This window comes from Salmo trutta, unplaced genomic scaffold (genome assembly GCF_901001165.1).
Source record: "Salmo trutta unplaced genomic scaffold, fSalTru1.1, whole genome shotgun sequence".
Classification (NCBI taxonomy): domain Eukaryota; kingdom Metazoa; phylum Chordata; class Actinopteri; order Salmoniformes; family Salmonidae; genus Salmo; species Salmo trutta.
The window spans coordinates 458,205-480,474 of record NW_021823073.1 but is presented as its reverse complement, the minus strand read 5'-3'; the positions used below and the strand labels follow the sequence as shown (position 1 = coordinate 480,474).

The window sequence follows — 22,270 nt, the reverse complement described above, 5'->3', positions numbered from 1 at the left end:
ACTTCCTGTCCCAATGCATTCTCTTCACTCTGCTAGGTCTACTCATCAGAGAGTCAAGGGACAGGGCCTCAAAGCAGACCACCACAGTGGATGGGACCTATCAATACAGTGCAGGCCATCCTGTCTGTTGGCTAAACTACACAGCAATGTCACATCGCCATCTACTGGTGGTGGGGCCTCTAGGCATTCTCTCCACTGAATCTGAGAAGCAATGAAAGAAAATGCTACTGCGGATGCTTTTATCCAGAGTGACTTACAACAGACTTACAGCGAGTGCATACATTTTCAGTGTGTGTGTGTGTGATCTCTGCTAGCGTTACACACACACACACACACACACACACACACACACACACACACATACACACACACACACACACACAACCTGTGTGACGTGAAAGACGTAGAAAGACACCACATGTTTCTTTTCAACGCAGTCACATTTATTGTCCTTTTCTATGCCCAGTCACTGAGCAGTCTGATGAGCTGTCAAATCAATAAGATATAATGCAGTCAATGGAGGTCTCACGTTTACCCAAAAATAAATACAAGACTGAAATGGTGTTGCACAGCTCCAAAATATACAAAGGCTTGGAATTCATTCATTCATTAATCATGTCAACTTTGAAAATATTTTACAAAAAGAAAAAGATCTTTGCAACATTTTTAAAAAGATTTACTATTTACATTTAGTTTGTACAAAAATACAAAAGGTGATGCAATCTGTTATGTTCTAGCTTTGAGCCAGGAGCATCTTGTACCGACCGAGCCAGTTACACTGTACCGCTCTTCATTTTAAATAGTTGGTTTGTTTTTCATCTTTTTAAAGTTTGTTTTTCATCTTTTAATGTTAATGTTTAAAGTTTCAAAATCCTTTTTTTGTGTTGGTTCTTTCCAGTACACTTCTGACTCTCTGAAACCCTTTGGCAGAAGCATGGCCTGTGCTATCCTGATCATGCATCCTAAATTAATTAACCATGTATAATATATTTTAATCAGTAGGGGAAATACAGTCTTTTACACAAATCATCACATATCATCATCAATATAACTTCAGGTTACAGCAAAAAAGAAAAAACTTCACAAGCTCCACTATACCAGTGCAATAGGAGAATCTTTTTTTGTTTGTTTTTAAACTTTGAAATAATGGTCAGTTCAGGGAATCATGTCTCAGAGTATAACAGTCTTTAATCCTACGTTAAAAGGTGTCTAGGTCAATGCAAACTAGATTATTACCTCTGGCTCTCACTTCTGTGTTGGGCTATTACACTTCACGGTTGGGGTATTACACTTCTGTGTTGGGCTATTACACTTCAGGGTTGGGGTATTACACTTCTGTGTAGGGGTATTACACTTCTGTGTTGGGCTATTACACTTCAGGGTTGGGGTATTAGACTTCTGTGTTGGGCTATTACACTTCAGGGTTGGGGTATTACACTTCTGTGTTGGGCTATTACATTTCACGGTTGGGGTATTAGACTTCTGTGTTGGGCTATTACACTTCAGGGTTGGGGTATTACACTTCTGTGTTGAGCTATTACACTTCAGGATTGGGGTATTACACTTCTGTGCTGGGCTATTACACTTCAGGGTTGGGGTATTACACTTCTGTGTTGGGCTATTACACTTCTGTGCTGGGCTATTACACTTCAGGGTTGGGCTATTACACTTCTGTGATGGGCTATTACACTTCTGTGTTGGGGTATTACACTTCTGTGCTGGGCTATTACACTTCTGTGTTGGGGTATTACACTTCTGTGATGGGCTATTACACTTCTGTGTTGGGGTATTACACTTCTGTGCTGGGCTATTACACTTCTGTGTTGGGGTATTACACTTCTGTGTTGGGCTATTACACTTCTGTGTTGGGGTATTACACTTCTGTGTTGGGCTATTACACTTCTGTGTTGGGCTATTACACTTCTGTGTTGGGGTATTACACTTCTGTGTTGGGGTATTACACTTCAGGGTTGGGCTCTAATCCATTTCAATTCCAGTCAATTCAGGAAGTAAACTGAAATTCCAATTCCGATTGTCTTCAATGATTTTCAAAGAGGAGAAATTTGGAATTGGAATTGAGAATTTGGTTTACTTTTTGAATTGACTGGTATTGAAATGGAATCGATCCCAACCCTGTTACACACATTGGATATGTCTCACGGAAGGGCAGGCAATAGTTTCTTCTTTGAAAACGTTTGTCTGTGGGGCCTGGACTCAGATGAACCAATGTCTTTAGTTTGTGGGGCCTGGACTCAGATGAACCAATGTCTTTAGTTTGTGGGGCCTGGACTCAGATGAACCAATGTCTTTAGTTTGTGGGGCCTGGACTCAGATGAACCAATGTCTTTAGTTTGTGGGGCCTGGACTCAGATGAACCAATGTCTTTAGTTTGTGGGGCCTGGACTCAGATGAACCAATGTCTTTAGTTTGTGGGGCCTGGACTCAGATGAACCAATGTCTTTAGTTTGTGGGGCCTGGACTCAGATGAACCAATGTCTTTAGTTTGTGGGGCCTGGCCTGGGGGGGAAATGGCTACATTGCTACTTCACCGAAAATCGAAAGACACTTGCAATGGGAACACAAATCATGAAAATATAATCTATATATTTTTTTGGCTGCATACAGATTATGTCAAACTACTGTTACTAATCCATATGAACAATTAAAAATGACTTCAGAGGATCCCAAATATCTACTCAAGGTGGATTTTGACACCATGTAGTTTAACATTTATATTCTCAGACTGAGTCAGAAATAGCCCCCTTTTATTCCCTATGTAGTGCACTACTTTTGACCAGAGCCCTATGGGGTAGTGCACTAGGTAGGGAATAGGGTGCCATTTGGGATGCATTCTAAGAATGCACCGTCACGTTTAGCATCAGCCAGTTCAGTTCAATTCAATGATATTATTATAGACTCTGATATGAAATGTCTTTAAGTTTCACCATCATTCCTCTTCTAGGTTATTCAATATGATAATAAAATAACTCTCTGGATAAAATATCCTGTGATTAAAAATAGTTTCTATACAATGCTGTATAATTATTGTCATTAATGAATAATTGTACATCCAACCTGTACATCCTGTCAAGTTGTCGCACCATAATCTACATTTAAAAGAGAGACACAATGCATAGAGAGGTACCTGTCTCTTGGTTCCCCAATGTTCCCCAATGTTCCCCAATGTTCCCCAGTGTCTAACCAGCCATTTTGTGTCATTTTGACCACAGAAAGGTTCACCAAACACCTAGATATATGTATATAGTATGGCATTTCAACACCAGGCAAATGAATGGCTGTAGTTTTATAGTCCAACAGTTTGTAAAACGATAACATGAAATAGAATGTTAACACAATTATACCACACACTCTTACAAAAAAAGGTTCCAAAAGGGTTCTTCGGCTCTCCCCATAGGAGAACCCTTTTTGGTTCCAGGTAGAACCCTTTTAAGTTCCATGTAGAACCCTCTGTAGAAAGGGTTCTACATGGAACGCAAAAGGGTTCTACTTGGAACCAAAAAGGGTTCTTCAAAGGGTTCTCCTATTGGGACAGCCGAAGAACCCTTTCAGGTTCTAGATAGCACCTTTTGTTCTAAGAGTACAGGGAGGAATTGTAGTGCGTTGCTCTACCTAACGACGACCCTACCTCTGCCTGCTCTACTCACTGTCCACGTAACACATACACACACACGCAGATGCGCACGCACACATACACACACAAGTGCACACGCATGCACATACCCATCCTACCTCCCGTCCCATCTCAAGCTCAATTCATCTGACTCTCACAAGGATTTCACCCTGGATCTTTTTACTAATAACTAACTCCAGAACGTACTCATCCCTTACCTGGAACCTACGTAATAACTAACTCCAGAACGTACTCATCCCTTACCTGGAACCTACATAATAACTAACTCCAGAACGTACTCATCCCTTACCTGGAACCTACGTAATAACTAACTCCAGAACGTACTCATCCCTTACCTGGAACCTACGTAATAACTAACTCCAGAACGTACTCATCCCTTACCTGGAACCTACGTAATAACTAACTCCAGAACGTACTCATCCCTTACCTGGAACCTACGTAATAACTAACTCCAGAACGTACTCATCCCTTACCTGGAACCTACGTAATAACTAACTCCAGAACGTACTCATCCCTTACCTGGAACCTACGTAATAACTAACTCCAGAACGTACTCATCCCTTACCTGGAACCTACGTAATAACTAACTCCAGAACGTACTCATCCCTTACCTGGAACCTACGTAATAACTAACTCCAGAACGTACTCATCCCTTACCTGGAACCTACGTAATAACTAACTCCAGAACGTACTCATCCCTTACCTGGAACCTACGTAATAACTAACTCCAGAACGTACTCATCCCTTACCTGGAACCTACGTAATAACTAACTCCAGAACGTACTCATCCCTTACCTGGAACCTACGTACTCTTATAGCTTTCTTTCATTTTCCAAAATTCTCTGTTTGATTGTCCAGTAATTTTTTGTTCATTTTACAGTACAAGATACCCCCTGTCCATGAACACAACTATACAAAACAGAATTGTCAAACATTTTGTACATATATTGAATTACACCCAACTTTACATATTCAAAAATGAAACTGAAAATTCGATATCTTTTCTCGTGGTAGTATCTCTAACAGATATTTCCCCTCTTGAAAATGATATGGTGTTTTTTTGTTTATTGCATGCGATAGATGAAAATACTAATAAAACAACGAACACCACAGTGCTCTGCAGCAACGGATATTAATTCATGATAGATCATGTCAAATTCTAATTAGTTCACAGCTTGTTCCTCCTGTAACCTCGTACACAGTGTCAGTTCAGTTAGTTCTGCAATTCAAATTCCGCTGAGTAACAGTTGTCATTTTATCTATGTATCTCTATGTTAGATCTGTACAAACGAACAGTAATATGATTGCAGAGGTATTCATAGAACACATTGAGTGACTTCATTGATCTCCAGTTTGTTTTTCAATGTAGAAACACAACTCTTCAAGATTGGTCTGTTCACCAGAATGTCATTACTTAAAATATATAACCAATTTGTTATGTTAAATTAGTTTAAAACCTGAAACACTAGACAGAAGCGTAATATTTGAGTGAAATCTTTTTTTTAAAAGATTGAACCGATATTTTCACAAGGACAGATGATTTGTTGTTTCTCTTAATAAGGTTGTATGATTCATGTGTTGGGCTTTGTGACGTGCCCCTGGCTACTGATGTTACGGAACTACGGAAAGATTGCACCCCCCCCCACCCCCATAGAAACAGAATCTAGTCATTCTAGAATGTAGTTATTCTATTTCTACGTCACCAATCCACTCTGCTACACATGATGGGTTTGTGTCATTAAAAAATGTTTTGTATGTCTCTTCATATAGCTATGTTCTTTATATTCAATACAAATATACACAATAGGAATTTTCCATTATAAGATTAGTTTTATTTTTCTCAAGGAATATTCTTGAAGAATTCATAATGACGAAGTGCAAAGGAGAAGTTAGGCTTTGAAAAGCCGATCCATTTCAACCTCCCAGCTAGCTAGCCAAACAGTAGTAAAGACCCTCGATAGCTTTTCACTCTTTGTTTGTTTTTATAGTCCAAAATATCTCCTCTAGAGTAGTCAGTGAATCCCCGGCATGCTTGGCCCTCCAGCACAGAAAGGCCACAGCACGATTGTCCCATCATCTCTTCTGACACCTTGACATCTGCACCAAATCACTTCAACAAGACCAAATATTTCCCTTATGTGTCACTGACAGGAATCCCTGCACTGAGAGCGCTTCTAGGGGCAAAGGTCATTCCTATTACTTTACATGTAGTTTATCTATGTGAGGATGGCATGTAGACCTATGTGTGTTGTTAACTCACTCTTGGTAAAACAATACTTTGACACATGGTTGTCAATAGTGATCACAGTACATTGTTTTGTGTTGGGGGGCGGTAGCAATACAAAACATATAGCTTATTCATTTTTGTCGACTGGGAATATTTTGTTTATGGTTGAAATAATGACCTGTCCTCTGGGTAAGTGTAGAGAGAAATGCAATTCTTTTGGAAAGCAGTTATTTTAGGGTCACGTTAGGACACGACATACAAGTCATCCAACATCCAAGAAGATAAAAAATGACGATGGATGTTCCATTTGCTCCAACACACACACAGGTTATCTTACCGCTCCATTTCTCTCCTCTTGTCCACGTTTCACTCAATACAGGATCTTGGGTTATTTAAAAAGGGAGTTCAAAGTTCAAAACAAGACATTTTTTTCTTTCTTTACACTCTGAACAAAACACAAAGTTGTGTTCTTCAGTTCTGCACATAGATATCAAATCCCCAGGTCCAGAGTAGATTCTTCTCTCTGATTAGCCACTCTTTGTTTAGTTGTGTATCCGTCAGTACTCAGTAGATAAGAACAGTAACAGCACTGAACCAAATCCATATAAATATGTCTACATCCCAAATGGTACCCTATTCCTTATATGGGCCCTGGTCAAAAGTAGTACACCAAATAAGGAATAGGGTACATGTTTCTGCACTGAGCATGCCTTTTGTTTTACGAGGAGCGATCATCATGAGGACTCCCATCTGAGTTCTCAGTCTCCCCCTCTGATATGACCTGCATGGGTGCCGTATAGAGTCGGCTACGGGTGCTGTAGCGACTACTATTGGCTGCAGGGGGGATCCGGGAGCGCCCCTGTCTGGACGAAGCCGACGTGGGGGGTGTTTTGGGGCTGAAGCTGTCTGAACTGGGCCTGGGGAAGAGGCTGGGGGGGAAGAGTTGCTCCCCGGCCGCCTGCAATGATGGCTCCTGGAGGGGAGAGGGGGGATCCTCGGTGGGGTACCTGACCTGGCCCTCCGCAGCCAAGGGGTGCCCAGGGGACTTGGGGGCGATGGGGCTCTTGAGGATCTCTGTAGCAGACATGCGGTAGCTAGAATCAGTCCGGCTGCCCTTCTTCAGGAGCAGCAGCTTGAACTCCTCGTTGGAGGTGCTGGACTTCTTGGCGCTGCGGTAGATGGGTCCTGGGGTGCGCTGGGTTCCGGCCGCGGTCAGGGTGGAGAGGGCCGGGGCGGGGGGGATGATGAGAGGGGGCGGAGGGGGGATGGCTGGGAGGATAGCTGCAGGGGGAACAACGGCAGCCGGAGGAGGACACAGACGGCTCTTCCCACTCAGCTCTCCAGAGTCCTTACGGCCCAGGACTTTTCTCTTAGACCTAGAATAGGAGAGTGTTACACGGTTCAGGTAAACAGGACATTTCATAGCCCTTTCTGCTGTGGTTCATATGTCTGATGGGTTTCTGTGTGGTTCATATGTCTGATGGGTTTCTGTGTGGTTCTGATGTCTGATGGGTTTCTGCTGTGGTTCTGATGTCTGATGGGTTTCTGCTGTGGTTCATATGTCTGATGGGTTTCTGTGTGGTTCATATGTCTGATGGGTTTCTGCTGTGGTTCTGATGTCTGATGGGTTTCTGCTGTGGTTCTGATGTCTGATGGGTTTCTGCTGTGGTTCATATGTCTGATGGGTTTCTGCTGTGGTTCATATGTCTGATGGGTTTCTGCTGTGGTTCTGATGTCTGATGGGTTTCTGCTGTGGTTCATATGTCTGATGGGTTTCTGTGTGGTTCTGATGTCTGATGGGTTTCTGCTGTGGTTCTGATGTCTAATGGGTTTCTGCTGTGGTTCATATGTCTGATGGGTTTCTGCTGTGCTTCATATGTCTGATGGGTTCAATGTGTGTTCTCAGTTTGTTTGTAATTTTCTGCAACCTTGGAAAACAATAAAGGAACTGAATTGAATATAGTGACAGATAAAGGTAATGATATTATTGGTTATGACAAGTACAGCTATAACCTAGTGAGTCAAAGTAATACAGTTACTTGAAGTGAATTGAAAGTGACCTGTGGATCATGGCGAACAGGTCTTCAGTAGTACGAGATTTGCTGGGTGACATGAAGACGACATCATCATCAGGTTTGGTTGTTTCGTCAGTCAGAGGAGAGAGGGAGTTATCACTGGGACTAGTAGACTCTGGAGGAACAGGAACAGGATGTTATAGGGAATATCATGCCCTTGATCTGATCACATTCCTTATAGATCATTAAACCCTCTAGAGATGAGAGGACCACAACAGAAGTGATCTGATCACATTCCTTATAGATCATTAAACCCTCTAGAGATGAGAGGACCACAACAGAAGTGATCTGATCACATTCCTTATAGGTCATTAAACCCTCTAGAGATGAGAGGACCACAACAGAAGTAATCTGATCACATTCCTTATAGATCAACCCTCTAGAGATGAGAGGACCACAACAGAAGTGATCTGATCACATTCCTTATAGATCATTAAAAACTCTAGAGAGGGTCTCTTAAAGTCTTAAAGTCTCTTGAAGTCTCTTAAATTAATACATCAATTCAAAAACAATTGATTGTTAAAAAGTCTCAAAGTAAAGTAAAGTATTAAGTAAAGTATTAAAGCTGCAATATGTCACTTTTTGGGTGACCCAACAAAATTCACATAGAAATGAGTTTATATAGATCTGTCATTCTCGTTGAAAGCAAGTCTAAGAAGTCTAAGATCTGTTCGATGTGCTCTATTTCTATGCTTCCCGTTTTTGTGTATTTTACTTTTGGTTTTGTACACCAGCTTCAAACAGCTGAAAATACAATATTTTTGGTTATGGAAAAGATATTTCACAGCGCTTTAGATGGTACAATGATTCACTACACTATATTTGCTTGTTTTGACACATAAACTGAAATTAGGCAAACCGTTAGAATTTTTGCAACCAGGAAATGGTGGAGCGATTTCCGCATAATGCATAATATTTAAGAAAAGTATAAGTAAAATCTATCAATCCAGACTGACCTTTGCTGAAGTAGTCCTCTGTGTCCGGTGTGGTGGAGTCATCTCTGCTGTTATCCTGTGAGGCACTTCTGGTAGGAACCCCTGATGATGTCATCTCATAGCGGTCCTCTCCACCCCTACCTCTTAGATCTATCACATGGCTGATTGAGTAAGGGTGTGATGCTTCCACAGTTACACCGGGCACTTTGTCAGGACTGCTGCTTGGGCCCAAGTCCCACCTCTGGACCATTTGACTGTGACAGGAGTGTGTCTGTGACTGGCTGTGATAATGCGACTGGGACTGATATGAGTGGGACTCCTCTAGTGTCTCGTACGTCGGTGGTTCCCTTGGATGATCTCTTTGATGATATTCTCGATATTCTCTAATGAGGCCTTGACTGTGACTCATAACCCTTGATATCTCTCTATCGTGCTCTTCCTCCTCCTCGTCTTCTTCATCCTCTGTCCGCTCCCCTAGCACGTGGCACTCCGGGTGTGTAGTAGGAATCACGGGTTCCGGAGTTGGCGGTGGTGCTCGGTGCGTGGGTTCCTCGGGTTCCAAAGGTTCCGCAGGCCGCGTCCGGAATGCCGTCATTGCCCAGAAGGTTCCGGGGCTGTAGCGGTCCTGCCGGTGCCTGGCCAGGCTCTCGTAGGGCGGGGGGCCATCCGGGTGCTGCATGGGGGTGGGGTGGTGCTGGGGTTGGGGTACAGAGTGGTGGTGATGCTCCTGAGAAGGGTGGTGGGGGTCCTGGGTCGGTGGTGGCGGGGGTTTCTGGGCAATGGGTCTCCTGGGTGGCAGGGGCCTGGTGTTGGTGTCAGAGTGGGGGGTCACAATGGTTACACTGGGCATCTTGGGTCTGGTGGCAGGGGCCCCTGAAGCCTCGTGGGCCCATGCTTGTGGTGGTGGTGGAGGCTCCTGGCCCTGAGCCCCCTGAGCCTGGCCCTGGGCCTGGGGCTGAGAACCATCGGTGGCCCTGTGGCCGGTGGAACGTAGCTGAACGGAGCGCAGCACCGTGGGGGTGATGGCCAGGGCCATGGGGTTGGCAGCAAGTGGGGCCTCTGGAGTCAGAGTGGATCCATAGATAAACCCAGAGGGGGTTGCACTAGTGTTAGCACTAGCGTTAGCATTAGCATTAGCACTAGCGTTAGCACTAGCTTTAGCACTAGCATTAGCGTTAGCGGCTGCAGTGTTACCCGCGGTTGCCCGGGCCTCTGCTGCTGCTGCTGCCCTCTGCTTCTTCTGGTGCAGCGTGTGCATGTGGGTCCGGTGGGCCAGAGTGGGTAACGGCCGGCTGCTGTGGGCGCTGTGAAGAGAACTTAAGTCCAGCTCGGTGGGTGGAGCCGGGAAGTCATAGTCCTTCCTGGATGATGAGGAAGAGGAAGAGGAACAGGAAGAGGAGGATCCAGAGGCCGAGCTAGAGAACTGGGCCTGGTGCTGCAGCGAGGATAGAGAAGACTTCCTCTCAGGGACTTTGGGTTTCCGTTTCCCGCTGGTCGGAGAGAGCGGGCCGGGGAAGAACGCTAATGGGAATGAAGACGTGGGCGTCTCGGATTGGCTGGAGTATCCGCTGGAGGGCGAGGCGAGGCCAGCCAGCTTCTCAGGAGAGCCCAGCTTGAAGTCTCCATCCCCGGGGGGAAGAGGAGGAGAGGTGGGCCTGGAGGAGCTGGAACCAGAGCCGGAGGAATGCATCAACGCCTGGGTCTCTCCCCCGGGAGAGGAGGAGCTGTCCACCGGCGACTTGATGCATTCGATAACAGTAGTACCCGTAGCAGTGCTGGAGTTGGACAAGGAGCCGTTGGGGTCCAGGTTATTTTGGGATTTCAAGTCGTTGAGGAACCAGAGGTCTGCATAGTCAGACTGAACGGCGCCCTCGTCCTTGAAGGAGTGAGTGTCCGTGGACCCGAACGAGGTGGGCTCCGTCATCTCCACAGTCCTGGGGCTCCTGGGGCTCCCTATCCCCCAGGCACCTCCACCACCAACACCCACCGCCTCAGCCTCCAACCCAGGATTCTCCACCTCCCCTGGGCTGGCCATGTCCAGCTGCAGCCTCATCTCTCTGTCTCTGGAAGACATGGGCAGGTTCAGGGTCTGGGTCTGCCCACTACTATGAATCTTTGGTTGGTCCTGGTCGCCCTGCTCGTCACCCTGCTCAGGGGGGACATTCTCTGGAGCACCTGCGCTACACGTCTCCTTCAGCGACGAACTCCGTTTTGGTGGGGGTGGCTTGACCTTTGGTTTCTTCAGCGGACGACACGGCCTCCCTAGCGTCAGGGTGGCTCCCCTGTAGTCAGAGGACTGAGGAGGGTATCCAGCCATGCCCTCTCCCTCACCAGGCGTAGCGCCCACAGTATTACCCTGGTCACAGTCAGCGCCAGAGCCCACTGCTGCATAGTTGTACATGTAGCTCCTGTAACTCTGGCCCTGCATGGAGTCAAAGTGCATGGAGGATGAGTAGAAGCCCTGGGAGTCTGCTGCAGCAGTAGGGGGAGCTCGGTCTGAGAAGCCGTCGTAGGTGCTGATGCTGGTGAAGTCTATCCTGGTCTGGTCCCCCCTGGAGGAACGCCTGGGGCTGAAGTCCTGACTACACAGCTGGTCCTGATCAGCCTAGAACAGGATAACATAACATTATATAAGATGAGATGAGAGAAAAGATTAGAAGAAAAGAGAGGATAAGAGAAGAGAATAATCTATATAGTTAAATAGCAGTGGTACCTGGTCTTGAGGATAGGTCCACTCTCCCTCGCTGGCAGTGCTGACCCCTGCATCATCCAGCTGGTCAGTGGCTGAGGAGGTGAAGGAGCTGGACCTATGACCCTGGCCCTGTAATAATAATGATAATAATTCATAATAATAATCAATCCCATTTATATAGCTCTTTTCCAGTAGCTTAAAGTGCTTTACCTAGTTTAGTTAAGAACATTTTCCTTTATTTTATTTACAGCTAAAATATTAATTTCTTGTACAAAAGTCCCAACAAACAACACCGTGTCCAAGTCAATAAATAAAGTATTGAAGACAGGAAGTCAAAGGTAAGTAGGATCGTCTGAGGGAAACTCACCTGCGGCTGATCCGAATGGTACGGGTCGATGATAAAGCCGGTGAGGTCATCGATGGCGTGCGGCGCGGCGTTGAGCGACAGCTCCGAGTCACAGTGGGAGGAGCCGGTCAGAGGGGGGGAGGCGGCGGGGGGGAGTGTCTCAGAGGTCTGGGAGGGGCATGTGGAACTGCTGCCACTCCAGTTACCACTGGACGACTGGTGGTCCTCCTTATGATAATAAAACATGTTATTTGTAGAGCGCTTTTCATCACATGCAGAAAGCAGAAAGCTCTGCACATCATATAAGTAAGTCAGCCTTGTCCAAGCAAGAATGGCCCATTGGGCAGGAGCCTATCTCCTGTTTCTATATCGTGAGGCAGCTTGATGTACAGTACACCACCTGGACAGGACACTAGTCTATCTCCTGTTTCTGTAGTGAGACAGCTTGATGTACAGTACACCCCCTGGACAGGACACTAGTCTATCTCCTGTTTCTATATCACGAGGCAGCTTGATGTACAGTACACCCCCTGGACAGGACACTAGTCTATCTCCTGTTTCTATATCACGAGGCAGCTTGATGTACCAGTACACCCCTGGACAGGACACTAGTCTATCTCCTGTTTCTGTAGTGAGACAGCTTGATGTACAGTACACCCCCTGGACAGGACACTAGTCTATCTCCTGTTTCTATATCACGAGGCAGCTTGATGTACAGTACACCCCCTGGACAGGACACTAGTCTATCTCCTGTTTCTATATCACGAGGCAGCTTGATGTACCAGTACACCCCCTGGACAGGACACTAGTCTATCTCCTGTTTCTGTAGTGAGACAGCTTGATGTACAGTACACCCCCTGGACAGGACACTAGTCTATCTCCTGTTTCTGTAGTGAGACAGCTTGATGTACAGTACATCCCCTGGACAGGACACTAGTCTATCTCCTGTTTCTGTAGTGAGACAGCTTGATGTACAGTACACCCCCTGGACAGGACACTAGTCTATCTCCTGTTTCTGTAGTGAGACAGCTTGATGTACAGTACACCCCCTGGACAGGACACTAGTCTATCTCCTGTTTCTGTAGTGAGGCAGCTTGATGTACAGTACACCCCCTGGACAGGACACTAGTCTATCTCCTGTTTCTGTATCGTGAGGCTGCTTGATGTACAGTACACCCCCTGGACAGGACACTAGTCTATCTCCTGTTTCTGTAGTAAGGCAGCTTGATGTACAGTACACCCCCTGGACAGGACACTAGTCTATCTCCTGTTTCTGTAGTGAGACAGCTGGATGTACAGTACACCCCCTGGACAGGACACTAGTCTATCTCCTGTTTCTGTAGTGAGACAGCTGGATGTACAGTACACCCCCTGGACAGGACACTAGTCTATCTCCTGTTTCTGTATCGTGAGGCTGCTTGATGTACAGTACATCCCCTGGACAGGACACTAGTCTATATCCTGTTTCTATATCGTGAGGCAGCTGGATGGACAGTACACCCCCTGGACAGGACACTAGTCTATCTCCTGTTTCTGTATCGTGAGGCTGCTTGATGGACAGTACACCCCCTGGACAGGACACTAGTCTGTCGCAGGGCCTGCTCATCAAAAACAAACGTCAAAATGACATCCAAAAGGCTACAAGCAAAAGAAGACAGAAGACAAGTGAAGATGGCAACGAAGACGTACCTTGTGGTCTATCTGTCCTCTCAGCACCCCCGTAGTAGAGACAGAGTGGATGGGGCTGCTGAAGGTGTCAGAGCTGGAGGAGATCTCACAGCTCCCCATGTCGACCTGACGGGGGAGGCGGGAGCGGCCCCTCTCCATCCACATGTGTTCTGGACTTCCTCCGTCTCCTTGCTGTATCCTCTTCAGACTCCCCAGCTGCAGCTCTGGCATGGCCTGGTCATCCGTACTCTCCTCCTCGTCCTTTAACATCCTTGGCCCCGTTCCCGGGAGGAAGTCCTCCGTCTCGTACGGAGAGAGCTCCTCATCTTCATCATCATCGTCGTCATCATCATCCTCATCTTCATCACTGTCGTCCTGGTCCTCGTCGCGTATGCGGCCGCCCTCGCGGGGGAGGCTGCGGGAGCGGAGGCGGGAGCCAGAGGCGGTGTACATGGAGGTGTCAGGGTGGTCGGGGAGCGAGGAGATGTTCCCGGTGGAGTGGGAGAGGGAGGTGGGGATGCCCCCCTGGCCGCCGCGCTGAGCACGTATACGTCTCCTGGACGGGGCACCACCGCCACCAATCAGGCAGTCGTCCGTCTGGCAGCCGGAGTCCTTGGTGTGTCCCCCTCGGAGGGACAACTCCTCCTGACAGAGGGACAGGTGAGGGTTGGTGTGGACCATCACTGTCCTTTCCCTCGCCACTGGAGACTCATCAGAGTCTGAAGGGACATGATTAGAAAATCAACATGATTAGAAAATAAAGTCTGAGTCTCCTGTTTTTTTATCAATGAAATTCAGGCAGATGCAATATTTGTTCAAGTCTAAATGGTAGGACTCCAGAAAATAGGATTGGGTTAAACCATTCAGGTAAAGAAACATAGAAGAAGAAGAACAACAGCATTACAGTCAGTTGACTGAGTGGTAATGACAGTACTTGGAGGTCAGGCACAGACAGACAGACAGACAGACAGACAGACAGACAGACAGACAGACAGACAGACAGACAGACAGACAGACAGACAGACAGACAGACAGACAGTATAACAGACAGACAGCTGTACCCATGTCCTGTTGAACTTGTCTGGGGATACCAGTGATGGTCTTCCTCCTCCTCAGCTTCCTCCTCCTCTGCAGCACAGACTGGGAGTGTACCAGGGAGCAGCGCACACTAGCCTCCCTGTCGAACCCCACCCCTGTGGAGAGGGACAAAGTACACATGAGAGAGCTGCTCTGGAAGCAGTTCATTGATGCCATTTGTTGTCCATCAAGAGTAATGTCTTTCCACATCTCACAAATGACATTCCACACAGTTTACAAATTCCACACACTCACTAATACACAAACAATAATAGATGAATTGATTCAAACAGAGAGAGAGAGAGAAAGAGAGAAAGAGAGAGAGAATGTACAGAGAGAGAGAGAGAAAGGGAGAGAGAGAGAGAGAAAGGGAGAGAGAGAGAGAAAGGGAGAGAGAGGGAGCGACAGAATGTACAGAGTGAGAGAGAGAAAGGGAGAGAGAGAGAGAGAGAGAAAGGGAGAGAGAGAGAGAGAGAGAGAAAGGGAGAGAGAGAGAGCGATAGAGAGAATATCAAACACATGGAGAGACAGATATTGGAACTATGTTTGTTTACCAGTGACGTTGATGGGGATGATGCACGAGGACACGACTGCTGGGTCACTCTTCATCCTCTCCTGGGGGGTGGGCAGAGGAAGGGCCTTGGACCAGTTGGTCTGCTTGTCCAGTGTGGAGGGGGGGTTGGGGACAGCACCAGTAGACCTGTGGCCCACTGCAGGCTCAGCATCAGGGTCAGTGGTAGTGGCAGCCTGAAGCAGATGGAGAGAGATACAGTCAGTTGGCGTTGAAGGGTTAGGGTAACACCTAGAAAAGTTCCAAATGGTTTACTTAATCAATAAGGCACAAGGGGGTGTGGTATGTGGCCAATATACCACGGCTAAGGGCTGTTCTTAGGCACAATGCAACGCGGAGTGCCTGGACACAGCCCTTAGCAGTGGTATATTGGCCATACACCACAAACCCCAGAGGTGCCTTATTGCTATTATAAACTGGTTATTAACGTAATTAGAGCAGTAAAAATAAATGTCTTGTCATACCCGTGGTATACGGTCTGATATACCACGGCTGTCAGTCAATCAGCATTCAGTGCTGGAACCAGCCAGGTTATAATATTCCCTATATACTGTACCACTATAGGGCCAGAGCATCATGGCTCACTATATAGGGAATAGAGAACAAGGAGCCCTTTTCAACACATGCTTAGATGTATTGTTACAAAGGCCAACATACAAAGTACATTGTATTCAGGCAGATACTTAACTCTTATGTTTAACACTTACAAGTTATACACTTACAAGGCACATACACAAAATGAGCAAAACATTTGAATTCCATTTCAGTAAATGACAGTTGTTCTGGAGGAAAGGGAAATGAAGAACAGGAAGACATCAAGATCAACACAGAGATCAATAGACAGCTCAAACGCTCAAGTATCAAAAAATATGATTCCAGGAAAGTCCCAGAGTTCTGGATTGTGTTGAAAGGAGTGGAGAGGAGAATGATCATGTTTTGAAGACAGTAGACAGGAGCTAATGAGATGTAGACAGTAGACATGAGCTAATGAGATGTAGACAGTAGACAGTAGACAGGAGCTAATGAGATGTAGACAGTAGACAGGAGCTAATGAGATATAGACAGTAGACAGTAGACAGGAACTAATGAGATGTAGACAGTAGACATGAGCTACTGAGATGTAGACAGTAGACAGGAGCTAATGAGATGTAGACAGTAGACAGTAGACACTAGACAGGAGCTAATGAGATGTAGACAGTAGACATGAGCTAATGAGATGTAGACAGTAGACAGGAGCTAATGAGATGTAGATAGTAGACAGTAGACAGGAGCTAATGAGATGTAGCCAGTAGACAGTAGACAGGAGCTAATGAGATGTAGACAGTAGACATGAGCTAATGACATGAAGACAGTAGACAGGAGCTAATGAGATGTAGAGTGTAGACAGTAGACAGGAGCTAATGAGATGTAGATAGTAGACAGTAGACAGGAGCTAATGAGATGTAGATAGTAGACAGTAGACAGGAGCTAATGAGATGTAGCCAGTAGACAGTAGACAGGAGCTAATGAGATGTAGACAGTAGACATGAGCTAATGACATGAAGACAGTAGACAGGAGCTAATGAGATGTAGAGTGTAGACAGTAGACAGGAGCTAATGAGATGTAGCCAGTAGACAGTAGACAGGAGCTAATGAGATGTAGATAGTAGACAGTAGACAGGAGCTAATGAGATGTAGCCAGTAGACAGGAGCTAATGAGATGTAGATAGTAGACAGTAGACAGGAGCTAATGAGATGTAGCCAGTAGACAGTAGACAGGAGCTAATGAGATGTAGACAGTAGACATGAGCTAATGACATGAAGACAGTAGACAGGAGCTAATGAGATGTAGAGTGTAGACAGTAGACAGGAGCTAATGAGATGTAGCCAGTAGACAGTAGACAGGAGCTAATGAGATGTAGCCAGTAGACAGTAGACAGGAGCTAATGAGATGTAGACAGTAGACAGTAGACAGGAGCTAATGAGATGTAGACAGTAGACAGGAGACAGTAGACAGGAGACAGTAGACAGTAGACAGTAGACAGGAGCTAATGAGATATAGACAGTAGACAGTAGACATGAGCTAATGAGATGTAGACAGTAGACAGGAGCTAATGAGATGTAGCCAGTAGACAGTAGACACTAGACAGGAGCTAAAGAGATGTAGACAGTAGACAGGAGCTAATGAGATGAAGATAGTAGACAGGAGCTAAAGAGATGTAGACAGTAGACAGTAGACAGGAGCTAATGAGATGTAGACAGTAGACAGGAGCTAATGAGATGTAGACAGTAGACAGTAGACAAGAGCTAATGAGATGTAGACAGTAGACAGGAGCTAATGAGATGTAGACAGTAGACAGTAGACAAGAGCTAATGAGATGTAGACAGTAGACAGGAGCTAATGAGATGAAGACAGTAGACAGTAGACAGGAGCTAATGAGATGTAGACAGTAGACAAGAGCTAATGAGATGTAGACAGTAGACAGGAGCTAATGAGATGTAGACAGTAGACAGTAGACAGGAGCTAATGAGATGTAGAAAGTAGACAGGAGCTAATGAGATGTAGAAAGTAGACAGTAGACAGGAGCTAATGAGATGTAGACAGTAGACAGTAGACAGGAGCTAATGAGATGTAGACAGTAGACATGAGCTAATGAGATGTAGACAGTAGACATGAGCTAATGAGATGTAGACAGTAGACAGGAGACAGTAGACAGGAACTAATGAGATGTAGACAGTAGACAGGAGCTAATGAGATGTAGACAGTAGACAGGAGCTAATGAGATGTAGACAGTAGACAGGAGCTAATGAGATGTAGACAGTAGACAGTAGACAAGAGCTAATGAGATGTAGACAGTAGACAGGAGCTAATGAGATGTAGACAGTAGACATTAGACAGGAGCTAATGAGATGTAGACAGTAGACAGGAGCTAATGAGATGTAGACAGTAGACAGGAGCTAATGAGATGTAGAAAGTAGACAGTAGACAGGAGCTAATGAGATGTAGCCAGTAGACAGGAGACAGTAGACAGGAGACAGTAGACAGGAGACAGTAGACAGTAGACAGTAGACAGTAGACAGGAGCTAATGAGATGTAGACAGTAGACAGTAGACAAGAGCTAATGAGATGTAGACAGTAGACAGGAGCTAATGAGATGTAGAAGTAGACAGTAGACAGAGCTAATGAGATGTAGCCAGTAGACAGGAGCTAATGAGATGTAGCCAGTAGACAGGAGCTAAGGAGATGTAAACAGTAGACAGTAGACAGTAGACAGGAGCTAATGAGATGTAGACAGTAGACAGTAGACAAGAGCTAATGAGATGTAGACAGTAGACATGAGCTAATGAGATGAAGACAGTAGACAGTAGACAGGAGCTAATGAGATGAAGACAGTAGACAGGAGACATGAGATGTAGACAGTAGACAGTAGACAGGAGCTAATGAGATGTAGACAGTAGACAGTAGACATGAGCTACTGAGATGTAGACAGTAGACAGGAGCTAATGAGATGTAGACAGTAGACAGGAGCTAATGAGATGTAGACAGTAGACAGGAGCTAATGAGATGTAGACAGTAGACAGTAGACAGTAGACAGGAGCTAATGAGATGTAGACAGTAGACAGGAGCTGATGAGATGAAGACAGTAGACAGGAGCTAATGAGATGTAGACAGTAGACAGGAGCTAATGAGATGCTAGAGGATGGAGGTTAGAACAGCAGGAAAGAGAAGTAGTAGTAGTAGTTCTATTTAGAACTAGTAAACCAGGAGGCTTGGAATGCAGACAAATACCTTTCTGGTCCATGGGGTGAAGAGGCAACATTCAGTGGGGGATGGGGAGCGGGTACGGTCATACTATAAACACAAAACATGAGAAAACAAAAATGATGACAACTTGATCGATGGGACAAATGAAAACCATGGATGGGACTTAGAGACATAGGTGAAATCATTTTGAATGAAATATTTGACAGGATGAAACATGGGGACCAGGTGCTGCGGACGGGGGCACAAAACGTTGTGAGTAACTTCTTGTGATGCTAAGGAGATGAGTAAGTCAGGCATCCTTCTTCCCTATTAGACAAGGAAGTGATTTCATCATCGCATCCTACAAGAAAATGGAGTGAAAGAATTATATTTATCTGTGAATGCTGAGAGGGGACCGTTTCAGGATCCTCAGGACAGAAAGCTGTTATAAACTGTTATAAGCTGTAATAAGAGTGGCGTTAGCAGGACTCTAGAGGGGTCATCTTGCAATGCACTCCATCCCATTTACCTTTCTCTGTATAGTGTGACAGTGAACCTCCCTTCCAGGTCTCTCCTGCAGCGTTAAAGGAAGATACGTAGCATGATGAGTCATAACGCTAAACATTCTTATGTGCAATACAATCATACTCCCCCAGCATGCAAGCACACTGGGATGGAAAATATATGATAAAAAACATGCGATGAGATCAGGTAGCCTAGCAGTTAGAGACGAGCCAGCAACCGGAGAGTTGCCAGTTCAAATCCCGGGTCTGACGGGGAAAATCTGGCGGAAGTGATCAAATCTTAAGATGCCATTGCCTGCTGTTGTGCCCTTGAGCAAGGCACTCACCCCTACAACAACAGCTCCCAGAGTGGCAGCCCCCTGCACCTCTCCAAACGTGTTTATGTGTCTTGCGGAGGGGTTGGGTTAAGAGCGGAAGTTGAAAGTTTCGGTTGGACCTTGAGTGTTATTGACCGATAAAGTGATCTGAATGTAGATATATGTGTTCTGATGAGATACAAGAGCTGTGTCTTTTCTGTTACCTTTCTTTGTATTGTCTGGATGTCTGTCTCTCTCATGTGTCTCTCCTAGTGGTAGCCATGCAGCAGAGAGAGAGAGAACACAACAAGCTGAAACCTACTAAGCTCACTGCACTGTACTGGTGACATCATCAACAATGGACACATGCTACTATTCATGTTAAGAAGAAATTCAACTGTATTTCATAGTTACAGTTACAGGACCACAATGTGAAAACACAGTGGGACATCACACAGCACTTGTAGGTGGACAACACACAGCACTTGTAGGTGATAACACACAGCACTTGTAGGTTGACAACACACAGCACTTGTAGGTTGACAACACACAGCACTTGTAGGTTGATAACACACAGCACTTGTAGGTTGACAACACACAGCACTTGTAGGTTGATAACACACAGCACTTGTAGGTTGACAACACACAGCACTTGTAGGTTGATAACACACAGCCTTGTAGGTTGACAACACACACCACTAACAGGCACTACACTATGTGATAGTTTACCTTCCGCAGTTGATATTCTATCTCTCTCTCTGGTCTCGCCTGCTGCTTGTCAATAAAACAAACAAATACAGTCAGGTCATTTCAGCACTTCTCCTCAGGACATTGATTAGCTGCTGATAGCTGCTGTATCAGATGTGCTTGTATAGCACTTAAGCAAAAGCCTGTAAAGATATGTGAATCCCCTTACCGCACGGCTGTGCCTGCCCTCTGCTCGTGCCGTCTGAGGGTGCGTGGGGAAGGGAGGGTGGGCATTGGAGGAGCCCCAGAGATGGCGATGGTCACTCTGCGCTCGCGGCTGTTTCGACCGTTGACGTTGCTTTTGGTCTGAAACCATGAGGGAAATACTGTGGTCAGATTCTGACAGGGTCTCGCTACATTAGTATTCACTAGCAGTCACCATGCTGTGTTACAGCTTTAACAGCCACTGGTTCCTCACTGAGATTATATCAATCAAGAGTTTTCTAGAACCCAGACAAGCAGGTGTTCACAGTACTAACACTAGGTGGCACCACATATGAGGGAGTACTGATGGACTTCACACCAACCCTGGTTCAAACTGTTGTTAGGTAGGGTGTTTATGGTGTGTGTGTTTGTGTGCTTTGGTTACCAAGCTCTGTGTAGGGCTCAGAAGCTCTGCTTGGTATTTCTGTGTTAGGTGTTAGGTGGTATGCTAGGTGTTAGGTGGTGTGTGTTAGGTGGTATGCTAGGTGTTAGGTGGTGTATGTTAGGTGGTGTATGTTAGGAGGTAGGCTAGGTGTTAGGTGGTGTGTGTTAGGTGGTGTGTGTTAGGTGGTGTATGTTAGGTGGTCTGTGTTAGGTGGTGTATGTTAGGTGTTGTATGTTAGGTGGTGTATGCTAGGTGTTAGGTGGTGTATGTTAGGTGGTGTATGCTAGGTGTTAGGTGGTGTATGTTAGGTGGTGTATGCTAGGTGTTAGGTGGTGTATGTTAGGTGGTGTATGCTAGGTGTTAGGTGATGTATGTTAGGTGTTAGGTGGTGTATGTTAGGTGGTGTATGCTAGGTGTTAGGTGGTGTATGTTAGGTGGTGTATGTTAGGTGGTGTATGCTAGGTGTTGTATGTTAGGTGGTGTAGGCTAGGTGTTAGGTGTTGTATGTTAGGTGGTGTATGCTAGGTGTTATGTGGTGTATGCTTGGTGTTAGGTGGTGTATGTTAGGTGGTGTATGCTAGGTTAGGTGTATGTAGGTGGTGTATGCTAGGTGTTAGGTGGCGTATGTTAGGTGGTGTATGCTAGGTGTTAGGTGGTGTGTGTTAGGTGGTGTATGTTAGGTGGTGTATGTTAGGTGGTCTGTGTTAGGTGGTCTGTGTTAGGTGGTGTATGTTAGGTGGTGTGTGTTAGGTGGTGTTTGTTAGGTGGTGTATGTTAGGTGGTGTATGTTAGATGATGTATGTTAGGTGGTGTGTGTTAGGTGGTGTGTGTTAGGTGGTGTATGTTAGGTGGTCTGTGTTAGGTGGTGTATGTTAGGTGGTGTATGTTAGGTGATGTATGTTAGGTGGTGTATGCTAGGTGTTAGGTGGTGTATGTTAGGTGTTAGGTGGTGTATGTTAGGTGGTGTATGCTAGGTGTTAGGTGATGAATGTTAGGTGTTAGGTAGTGTATGTTAGGTGGTGTATGTTAGGGGCTGTATGCTAGATGTTAGGTGGTGTATGTTAGGTGGTGTATGTTAGGTGTTAAGTGGTGTGTGTTAGGTGGTGTATGCTAGATGTTAGGTGGTGTATGTGGTGTGTTGCTAGGT

The 22,270-nt window shown here is 45.7% G+C and overlaps 2 protein-coding genes across 9 annotated transcripts in view; one reads left to right on the top strand and one right to left on the bottom strand.

Annotated features, from left to right (window-relative positions):
• LOC115188729 (Nance-Horan syndrome protein-like) overlaps positions 1–22,270 on the top strand; it is a 190,480-nt gene that overhangs the window by 125,033 nt on the left and 43,177 nt on the right.
• LOC115188726 (Nance-Horan syndrome protein) lies at positions 4,481–20,616 on the bottom strand. 8 transcript variants are annotated; one of them, XM_029747484.1, is made up of 12 exons: positions 20,517–20,616; positions 20,012–20,056; positions 19,497–19,541; positions 19,013–19,075; positions 15,227–15,419; positions 14,657–14,788; positions 13,617–14,314; positions 11,949–12,155; positions 11,603–11,710; positions 8,911–11,494; positions 7,940–8,069; positions 4,481–7,255 (listed from the first exon to the last, which is right to left on the bottom strand). In XM_029747484.1, the coding sequence occupies exons 2-12, from the start codon at positions 20,045–20,047 to the stop codon at positions 6,598–6,600; spliced, it is 4,854 nt and encodes a 1,617-aa protein (XP_029603344.1). In that variant the 5' UTR covers positions 20,048–20,056; positions 20,517–20,616; the 3' UTR covers positions 4,481–6,597. The 8 variants fall into 8 exon arrangements, with proteins under 8 accessions (XP_029603344.1, XP_029603347.1, XP_029603342.1 ...); XM_029747487.1 differs by lacking the exon at positions 19,497–19,541; XM_029747482.1 differs by lacking the exon at positions 20,517–20,616 and having other exon boundaries at positions 20,012–20,125.